Here is an 11,707-nt window from a genome sequence, read left to right on the forward strand (position 1 = left end):
CTAAGAATTGTGTGTACAAGATAGTAAAATTACCAACTGAATAGAAATGATTATGCAAATAAATAAAGGACAATAAAATCATAAAGGATTATTAAAGTAACTCACAATGTTGCTGGTTGCATTTCAGTTTATTTAATCAATTTACAATTGATCATTATCAAGTAATATAAAACCTTTTTTTTCCAGAGCTGCTCTCAATGCTACAACCCTCAACCATAACTTTTCAAAAATACAAAACTGATTTAAAACCGATGAATATGACACCTATATATACCAGAGAAATTATGTGTTAAACCAACCAAATACAATGACAAAATCATTTTTGTAAAACTGTAAAATAAGGGAGAAGAGCTACACTGAGGGTTTTAAATCTCATCTCGGCACAGCATATATATATATATATATATATATATATATATATATATATATATATATATATATATATATATATATATATATATATATATATATATATATATATATATATATATATATATATATATGTGTGTGTGTGTGTGTGTGTGTGTGTATATATGTGTGTATCTATAGATTGTAAAAATCACTGAAATTTGTCATTTAAAAAATAATAATAATAACAAAGTGTATATATATCACAATTGTTCCCACAATGAGTGCTTCACAGTCATAGTAAACTCAGACAGTACAGTAAATCTTCCAGTGGAGCCCAGTTATTCATATTATTACCGTTTGTTTTTTCTGCATAAGTGATTGAACGCTGCATGTGAGGTCATTGTGATTAACACTTCATTGCTCCATCTTAATATATGACATAATTTTCTGTAGAAATGTGTGCAATAAGGATAATGACAAATAGTGTTTCTAGCATATAGCAAAATAGAACTTCATTTCAATACAGTTCATACTTGTCTTAAACATTCAAGCACTTCCACATCAACACACTCACACTAAGATCTTTGGTTCCTGCGATCGGTGACAGCACGTTTCTTACGGCGTACAGATTATTTGTGCAGATTAACGTATATTGCACTTTGGTTTCTCAGAGGTAAACATTCGACTTCAGGCCAGTTCACACTAAAAATGAAATCTATAAGAAATCATTATATTAGTGTACATATTAAAACACAATGTTGATCGGTTTTATTATATGCACACATTGCTGTTTTATTGTGTGTCGCTTTAAGGCAAGACATTATGTTGGTGATTATGATTATGATTATGTTAAAATTGAATTCACTAGATGATTGATTATGTTAGCAATATTTTTTTGCTATTTTAAGCATTGTAAAATACTATGCTTAAATATTCAAATAAAGCATTATTTAACTAAATAAGCAGCAATTTGCATACACTTCTAGAACAAAAATATGAACATTGGATGAAATCAGGTTCAAAATTCTTGGCTATTTTTATTTTTTACGAAATTGGAGTCAAACATTTTTACGTTTTTTTTCCAGGAATCTCTTTTCATCACTCCATAATTCATATATTATTGCGAACAACCAGAATACATTTGTAGAATAATTAATTTGTAGTGTAAAATTATGTATGACCGTAGAAACATTCTGAATATACAAAAAAGTATATTTGGAAAATAAGTATTGAAAATAAGTATTGAACACGTCAATATTTATCTCAGAAAACGTATTTCTAAAGGTGTCGTTGACTTGAAATTTGCACCTTATGTTGGCAACGACCCAAGAAATCCATATATGCAAAGAAAAATCTAATTAGTTTACGAATGAAGTTATGAGTAATAAAATTTAATGACAGGGAAAAGTATTGAATACATGAAGAAAAGAAGGTGTAGAAAAACAGTGAAAGCTCAGACAGCAGCTGAAATCTCAGCAACCCTCTGCCCTTCCTCATTGTAAATTAATATTAGTTGCTTCAGTCCAACATCTACATTACCACGATGATGAAGATGAAACCAGAGTGGACGTTTCAGCAAGACAATGATCCAAAACACATGAATTCTCAAATGGTTTCAGAGAAAGAAAATCAAGCTGTAGAATGGCCTAGCCAATCACCTGACTTGAATCCAATAGAGAATACAAAACAAAGATCAGATTTGGTTGACGAGACCCACAGGACCATTAAGACTTTTACACTCTGTTGAAGTCTGTGAGAAACTCACACCTAAGCAGACTTCATTCTCCATATGAGAGTCGTCTTTAAGCTGCCATCACCAAAAAATACTTTTATTTAAAGTATTAAATACGTTTCAGTAGTTCAGTACTTTGTCCTTGTGTCGTTTCATTGCTATTACACATAACAATTAACTTTTGTTGTTGTTTTGTTTTATTTTTGTTTGTATTGTTTGGGTTTTAATCAAAATCTGGTTCAATTCAATGTCAACAGCTCCTATAGAAATAGTATTCCCAGGAAACACCATGACATGTTCAATACTTATTATCCCCGCTGTAGATGATGTAAGTTTTTTAATTTTGAGAAAATGGCCCTCTTAAAAATATGTATTATAACTGAAATCTATAGAAACAAATTGATAATGTGCGACAAAAGTAACACTTTAAAGTGTAATTTGGATGTACCTTTACAGACTGAAAAACAAAACTCTATGAAAAGCTAATGCAACTTTTTGATTTATTGTCTTTTATTGCATGTTGATAACTTTAATATACATCCACATACAGTTAAAGTCAGAATTATTAGCCCACTTTTTATTTTTATTTTATTTTTTCCAAATGATTTTTCCCAAATGATGTTTAACAGAGCAAGGAAATTTTCACAGTATGTCTGATAATATTTTTTTCTTCCAGAGAAAGGCTTATTTATTTAATTTCGGCTAGTATAAAAGCAGTTTTTAATTTTTTATGAACCATTTTAAGGTCAAAATTATTAGCCCCTTTAAGCTATATATTTTTTCGATAGTCTACAGAACAAGCCTTCATTATACAATAACTTGCCTAATTACCCTAACCTGCCTAGTTAACCTAATTAACCCAGTTAAGACTTTAAATGTCACTTTTAGCTGTATAGAAGTGTCTTGAAAAATATCTAGTCAAATATTATTTACTGTCATCATGACAAAGATAAAATAAATCAGTTATTAGAGATAAGTTAATAAAACTATTATGTTTAGAAATGTGTTGAAGAAATCTTCTCTCCATTAAACAGAAATTGGGGGCAAAAATAAACAGGGTGGCTAATAATTCTGACTTCAACGGCATATTAAAGAATATATCCAGATATCCAGAAAAAATGAAAGCTATAAATTGATTGTATCAATATTGATCTTTATAGATATCATCCTTGGAGTGAACGAGCCTTTAGTTGTGATCCTTCGGGCTCAGTTAAGAGCTGAGAGAAAAGCGTTTAAGGCACATTTTAGGATTCCCTTCATTTGCACTTGAATGCTGAGGCACTTACGAAGCAAAAGGTATTAAGTCTCTATATCACCCAAATCAAATATCCTCCTACTGTTTCCATACATGTTATTTGTGGCCTTTAGAGATTTGATAAGAATTCATAAATACCCACACTTCCCCACATTCACACAGACGCAAGCACTCGTAAACACGCACACTGGTAAATTGCACTTTTGTGGTCAGTATCGTCCTCTTCAACTTTCATTGGTTCACATTTGAGCCAGGATTTACTCCACTGTCACAGATTTGGCCAGGTTCCTTGGGCAGTCCACCTGATGGAGACCAAACATACAAAAAAACATTATAAACATATACAAAAATCAATAATCTTCAATTGATTCTGACAAAAAAGCACTGCAATTTTTATCGTTTTGGCTTTATTTGTTGATTTTTAAATTGTACTGCAAACAGTGATGGGGAAAATGGTGCTCTAAAAAAAACAGCGTATCTAACGGTGATACTTTTTTCAGTAACGAGTTATCAAACTAATTACTGTTCCCCCGTTACAACGTCATTGCCGTTACTGACAATAAAACACGCATTACTATAACTGACAACACTGAAGCAGTTTTCATGCGAGCAGTGTCTCTCAGCCATAGGACCTCTCTTTCTATGGGGTGGGGCTGGAGTGGGACACATAACCAACCAGTGATGATGATTGGTGTGTTTGTGAACGTAGTGCAACTGAGAACGTGATGATTGGCTTAGATAGAGCACATTTCCATCGTTTGCCGATCAGAGGCAGAGTAGTGGGGGTGTTCGCACACATGTACAGTCAGTTGCACACACCAACGACCCAGTAGTCAGAGCTCTGCTATCAAAGGAAAAGACGACGCCACGACGTCAAAGCAAATAATAGTAAACACTTATTACTCATAGAGAACTACACAAAATTATATCTGTATATATAGTTGAGGACATGCTGCTGTTGTCCCACATTGTCCCACAACAACATTAAAATAGTGTAGATTAGTTTTATATTTATTTTATAGTCATTTGACTAATAAGATTTTTTTTTAAGTAAAGCAATAGGAACATGCCCAATACTGACCGCAAAATAAATAAATTCTGTGCTGAAAACGAAACTTCTGGGTGCACTTGGCTGAAAAAAAAAAACTGAAAATACTTTGTAATAATTTGTAAAAATGAAAAAATTATAATAAAAGTAAAAAATTATCATATTTTTGCCTGTTTTTCCATTTCAGCAAAAAAGTCAGAAAATGCAGATATTTTGGCCGATAATTTTTGTGCATCCCTATGCAAAAACTGAATATAACAAAATATTACGTATTTTAAATAATAGGCTAATACAACAAATTTGCACTAAATACTCTATGCAAACTTTAAATAAAAGGCCTAAAATTTGATGCATAATTATTTCAAAAGAATGAACAAAATGACATTTTCTGCAATAAAAGTCACATCCCTGTCTTATCTAATTTATATTTCAAAGCTATTTATATAATGCAATTAATGTCAAGCAAACAGTGTAAGTTTCAACCAAATTTAGACAATACAATCTTGTGACAATTTGTAATTTTTTGGTGAATTAGATGATTTTAAAAAAGCATTTCACACCCCAATCATAGTTAGTTTTAGGGAGCTTGTTCTCTTAAGCGTTTATTTTTTTTTTTGAAGTGCACTTGCTAAAAAGAACTGTTAAAAAGCGATCTGCTGCGAGCACTTTTCCAACTGTCAAAGCTTTTAAAAAACACCACGTGTAAAATTCATGTTATGTTGCCATTAAACAATACAAAACAATACAATTGACAATAGAAAAAAAACGCTCATCTAATTTTTCTGCAGCACAAAAACACTTCAGTGGAAGGATAGAATATGAAATTAAATGTATAAATCAGCAAAAATTAAAATAGCTTATTTTCAGTGAGAGTGGGTTGAAGTTGAATTTGATGAAAGAAAAAGTGACATGAATATTTTTGTAGTCGCTTAAGATTTGTTAGATATGATTTAATTATAATGGTTTGATCTTGCTATTTCTATTAAATGCTTGTATGCCACTATATGCTATTTTATACTGCTTTATAATGTTATTTTTTATTCTTATTGATTCTTTTAATAATGTTTTTTATGGATTTGTTATTTATCAATGTTATTTTTACATTTTTAACATTTTTCTACCAGTCATCTATTTTGCAGCTTATTTGCATTTAAAGAGTCACAAACATAAACAGTGTTATCGTTCAGTTCTTCCATTCACATCTACAGCTTGGTATAATTACAGATTTGTGGGGTATTTTGAGCAGAGAATTCAGAGTTATGAGGGGGAAGTGTGCGTGTGTGTGTGTAATTTATTTTGTTTGTTTTTTTTTGTCAAGAGAAGAGTGTTTCTGTAGGTGGTTTTTCAAGACCACTCGCCTGTGAGAAGCACACTTCATAAATGCACAATTATTTTTTTATATAGAGTGATTGTAAGAATGTGTCTGGTGCAAATGTTCAACAATTGGTGCAAGTGTTAAAATGTCAGATAGGTGAAAGAGTAAGTTTTCTACAGGTGGTTTGTCAAGCCTACTCGCCTGTGTGAGGCACACTCAGAATTAATAATATTTTATTTGTATTGCATTAGCAGTAAATAAACATCAACAGCTGCAGTTATAATATTGCTACTTATATTGCATCTATTATGCATTATAGGGTTGGGCGATGTCGACAAATTTGCCATCGTACGATGTCTAATGTGAAACATTGCGATGGACGATGGCATCGTCGTCGGCGGTGAATTAATTATTTATGAATAATTAATTAATTCATAACAAATTATTTATTTGTAGCCTACCGTTTCAACTACCTGACCCGCATGGTCTTTGTTTTACCCATAATCAAAGATAAGTTACACACAAATTACCACCTGTCAATCACTTTTTCCACGGGACTCTAGCATGAATAGGCAGAGTGATCTGTGTTGTTATAATGGCGTTGACAAACTTGGTTGGTAAAAAAGGTGCACAACAAACAGGAACCAACCAACAGTATCTGAGGTTTTCGCTAAAATTACTAAGTACAAGTGTGAACGATTGAAGCAGTGTTCTGACACTGTGACACATTACCTGATAAATTCAAAAGAACGAAGAGTCGTTAATTAGAGACAAGATTGATTAAATATCATGTTTATCAGGTAGAGACGTGATCCAGAGGTACATCCTTGATAAACTGTCTCATGTGCACTGCTATCTGGGGTTTTTTGTTTAAAGCACCCGCTGACTGCCTTGAGCTCAGATGTGTGCATATGCTGCAGCGCATGCCAGAGTGTGTGTGTGTGTGTGTGGTCACATGATGTGCATTTTCAGTGGTATAGTGTGGACTGAGATCTTTTCAGAAATGCTAGGTGAAACACCAGTGTTGACATTAATAGTTTTTGTTCAAAAACTGCATTTTAAAACTACGACGTATTAGTTTAAGCGTGGCCTAAGTGTGTATTTTTCGGGAGCGGTTTGCTGCTGCGATGGGGCGGGGCGGAGGAACGCGATGCATGATGTCTATTGGCCATCGGAGATGGATGATGGCATCGTCTATCGACCCAACTCTAATGCATTTTAAAGTTTTATTTAATTTACAAATAGCAAACAAAATCACCAGGTGGATGAAGAAATCCTATTTAAAGGTCAGTTCTAATGATTGATATCACAGTGTTTACTGTATTTAGTAATGATGCGTACATAGCCTCTTTTAAACCAGTATTTAAAAACAACAAATACGAATGTAATTGCTAGTATGAACAGGATGTTTTTGGTAAAGTATTTTTGATCATTTGAAATAAATTTACAGTGAACACAGTTATGGAACAAAGAAAATATACAGCTCTGAAATCGCTCTACTTTCAATACAGAGACACAAAGCTTTTACAAATATCTTTTTTTTTTACATTGTAAGCCTTATTGGAGCAACAGAGGATGAGTAAATTATTATATTATTAAAATTTATTTTATTTAAATGATGATTTCACTAAAGGAATGCATGAATAAGATAAAGGTGAACATACATCATATCCTCTGAGGACGGCGAGATGGAACGATATGAGCTGCAGAGGAATGACACTGAGGATGCCCTGCAGGCAATCCACTGTTTGAGGCAGTTCAATAGTCTTATAGGCCATTTTGCTGATCTCTGGGTCGTCCAGGCAGCATATGATAATGGGGCGACCCTAAAAAAAAAGATTTAGACAAGATATCAGTCATCAGAAAGTGTTAGAGGATTGGACATGTTTCAGGATCTACTAATGTACACCACTGTACAATGTTTGAGGTCAGTAATTCATTCCTGAGTACTTTCATTAATGAAGGATCATATGACACTGAAGGCTGAGGTAATGCTTGCTTACAATTCAGCTTTGCATCACAGGAATAGTTTGGCAATATATTTAAATGAAAGGCAGTTATTTAAGCATTAAAAAGTCTTACCAACCCCTAACTTTGAAATGTTGGCGCATACAAATAATCATAATATCCCATACTCTGATGATTGTTACCTGTCTGGCCGTGACCTGTTGCAAGGCATTATGACACTTTTGGTAGCAGGCGTCTCTCATAATGATCATGATGACTGGCATGTGCTTGTCGATGAGCGCCAATGGGCCGTGCTTCAGCTCTCCAGCCAGAATGCCCTCTGAGTGCATGTATGTGATCTCTTTGATTTTCTGCAGGGCACAAAGACAAAAAAAAAAACCTTCAGTTGCACTGCACTTCTGATTTTATGCCCATTAAGCTGGTTTGAACAAGCCAACTTACTGATCTGCTATTCAATTTATCATTAAATCTATTCAATTTATTCTTTAAGGGGCCACAAAACCCCCCTGTCTCAGCAGGGTGTTTTCACATCTCTAGTTTGAAAAAAGTCAGGAAAGTGGGTGTGTCCAGCTCTGTTCTAGGTAGGAGTGTCAGGGGAGGGAAAGCACGCTCTGATTTTCAGAGGCAAAACAAACACAGACACAGGGGAGAAAGACAGTGACTGTGTTTACATGGACAACAGTAATCAAATTATTTGCCAAATTATTAATTTTTAAACTGCAGTTTGGCACTTTCACTTTCATTCGGGAACATTTCATGAATGCCCCCACGTGACAAACGAGATATTGGATGTGAGGAACTGCTGGAAGAGTGGAATTTTTGATACCGCACTGCGAGTGGGAGAAAAAAAACCTCAGCATTTCTCGCTAACTTAGATCAGTGTTTCCCAACCCTGTTCCTGAAGACACACCAACAGTTCCCATTTTCAACCTTTCCCTAATCAAACACACCTGAATCAACTCATCAGAACATTAGAACAGACTCCTGAAGTTAATGGGTCAGATAATGGAGACATCCAAAATATGTACTGTTGGTGTGCCTCCAGGGACAGGGTTGGGAAACACTGACTTAGATGCACTAGGTAGTGTCAGAAAGCTTTGTGTGTATAGACTATCCTGTCACAAAATGCAACGAAAATCCTACACAATGGTAATAGTTTGATTATGGTGTTTACATGTTTACATTCGGAAAGCAGTATTTACAGGGGATCTTTCAGTCCATAATATTGTACTACAATATTGTAGTGATAGTAACGTCTTGTACACTTAGTAACTAAATCATTTTGACTAAGGTATGTCTTTAAAAACTGAAAGAGTACTGCTGACGATACAAACTAACTTTGCCATCTCAAATTCGTTTCAAACCAGAAGAATTTGCTCAAAATTCAAATCAAATAAAAAAAAAAAGTAACCTATTTTCACTTTATTGTAAAAATATATGTGTCCTAATAGTGTTTTTATCAGCGTGGGACACATATACGACTGTAAACATCTCAAGAAATGTGTTTTGGTGTTTCGTGACCCTTTAAGCTACTTAATATATCTTAGGGGCTGTTTACATGACATTTTCAGCCAAAAAAGTTAAGTATTTATGTGTTTTGCCTGTTCGTTTACATTGTTTATGTGACTGAAAGTGCATAGGTGGTTTTAAAGTGGAATTATTTGAAAATGCCGCCACTGTCTTGTCTGTGTAAACACCTGAAAATGATGTGTGTTTGAAAATGATGATATCCTGCGCATGCATAGTACCAAAGACTATAGAATACAAGAGTGTCACTCGTATAGTTTTGAATGGGGAAAAGTGTAACGGTCAATATAGTGAATGAAGCCCCGCCTACTAGTACAGGAGCCAATCAGTGATCGATATAGACTAAAGATTCTCCGGGGGAAAAGCTTGGACCAGACGTGTGCTTTTAGGACAGTTTGGTGGTCAACAAACGCACTGGAATCTCAGCGAATACTTGCTTCACAGACATGAGAAATGTATCCTCATAAAGCTTAAAATCTGTACTTTTAAATGAACCAAGTGCACTTGAAAACAAAAGTTTTTTGGTTTTGTAATCTGTATGAAACCGATTGGTGCCGTGATCTCGTTCCTTTCGAGTGTGCATGCGCATTAGCTTGGGCACCCTGAAAATATGATGATTTTGTTTGGTTTGAGCGTTTAGAAATGAAACTCATGAGACAGTTGTTGTTTAATTTTATTGGTGATTCCAAATATGTAATGTAATCCTAAGCTTGGAAAACAGGTTTGGACAGGGGCGTAGCAACCGGGTGGAAGAGGGGGGGTATGTCCCCCTCACTTTTAGAGACAGACTATTTAGAAACAGGTAATTAAGAATGTAAACTTTTGGATTTCATACAGCTGTCCCCCCCTACTTTTAAAATGTCCACTACGCCCCTGGGTTTGGAGAATTTGGATGAATTTGAGCCATACTGCCTGAGAGGCGTTTCAAAGATGGCCACCGAGTGAAATGATTTGCCTTAAATGGACTTTGATAGTATGTACAGTAGATAGGGGAGTGAAGATTAAGAACAAGAAAAAACCAACACACAACAATGGCAGAGTACATGGTAGCAGTGTTGCCAATTCAGCAATTTTGTTGCTAGATTTAGCAACTTATTCGTACTGCCCTAGCAACTTACATTCAAAAAGCACATAGCAACAAGTTTAGCATTTTTAAACATTCATTTGGCTACTTTTAGCAGCTTTTAAAAAGTGACTCAAATCAAAAGAGCAATAGTGACTGTGACAATGCATTGATAATGAGCAAAAACACAGTGGATGACAGTAAAAAGTAGCTATTTTATCCAATTAGTGAATTGATAATATCCCCTGATTTTGAAATAATCAATAAAATGAACATAAATGATAAAAAAGTACAACAAATATTCCAAAACCGTTCTCCCTCATTACACACTATATTGAAATGAACATTTTTCAAATAATGTTTTAGCTGAGATGGCCAGTCAATCTAAGAAAATTCTTTCAATATTTTGTATATACACATTTTGTCATATACAGATGAAGTCAGAATTATCAGACCTCCTGAATTATTAGCCCCCATGTATATGTCTGTTTAACGGAAAAAAGATTTTTTTCAACACATTACAAAACATAATAGTTTTCATAACTCATGTCTAATAACTGATTTCTTTTCTCTTTGCCGTGATGACAGCACATAATATTTGACTAGATATTTTTCAAGTTACTACTATTGAGCTGAAAGTGCAATTTAAAGGCTTAACTAGGTTAATTAGGTTAATTAAAAAGGAAAATTCACAGAAGAGATAATCATTTTGACTTCAACTGTATAATACTCATGCAACCACCCATAAGACTCTAATAACTGCACTTCTAGTAAACTACTTCACATTAATATATTAAAACTTTCAAACATTCATTTTTTAGTTGATAATGTGTACTCACCAGCGCCCCCTCTAGACAGGTGGCATAGTTGAAGCCTCGACCCATGACTAATAGAGACCTCTGATGGTGAAGCTCCTCTGCAATGGTTTTGATATTGTCATCCTGACTCAGAACTTCCTTGATCAACTCTGAATGGAGGACAAGGAGTTATAATGGTTTGAAACAACACTAATGAACTACTGAATAAAAAGCATGGGTCATTACATGTAATACACACAAAGACATGTGCACAAGTACCTGGCAGTTTATTGAGGCCATTGATGATCTCCTGCCTCCTCGGCTTCAGTGATAGTCTGTCTTCACTCATCATCAGGCCAAACATGATCAGAGACACAAACTGGCTGGTGTAGGCCTGCAGATCAAGCGTAATGCATACACACATAAAAAACATGTCATTTCTTATACAAAGCAGATACAAACGGGGAGAGACCAATATTGTATTGTGTATTATGTTGAAATATTTTTAAATCCTATATATATATATATATATATATATATATATATATATATATATATATATATATATATATATATATATATATATATATATATATATATAAACAAATATAAGTATAAAATTTTATTTAATAATTTTAGGATATATGAAAA

The 11,707-nt window shown here is 33.9% G+C and overlaps 1 protein-coding gene across 1 annotated transcript in view; it reads right to left on the reverse strand.

Moving 5' to 3' along the window:
• Positions 1–1,363: 1,363 nt before the first annotated feature.
• gfpt2 (glutamine-fructose-6-phosphate transaminase 2) overlaps positions 1,364–11,707 on the reverse strand; it is a 54,093-nt gene continuing 43,749 nt past the window's right edge. Inside the window, exons 15-19 of the mRNA XM_056445936.1 lie at positions 11,336–11,450; positions 11,099–11,226; positions 7,852–8,019; positions 7,366–7,527; positions 1,364–3,640 (exon numbers count right to left, since the gene is read on the reverse strand). Of these exons, the coding sequence (XP_056301911.1) occupies positions 3,596–3,640; positions 7,366–7,527; positions 7,852–8,019; positions 11,099–11,226; positions 11,336–11,450 (618 nt within the window). The 3' untranslated portion in view covers positions 1,364–3,595. The remainder of the gene's footprint in view (positions 3,641–7,365; positions 7,528–7,851; positions 8,020–11,098; positions 11,227–11,335; positions 11,451–11,707) is intronic.

This window comes from Danio aesculapii, chromosome 21 (genome assembly GCF_903798145.1).
Source record: "Danio aesculapii chromosome 21, fDanAes4.1, whole genome shotgun sequence".
Lineage (NCBI taxonomy): Eukaryota > Metazoa > Chordata > Actinopteri > Cypriniformes > Danionidae > Danio > Danio aesculapii.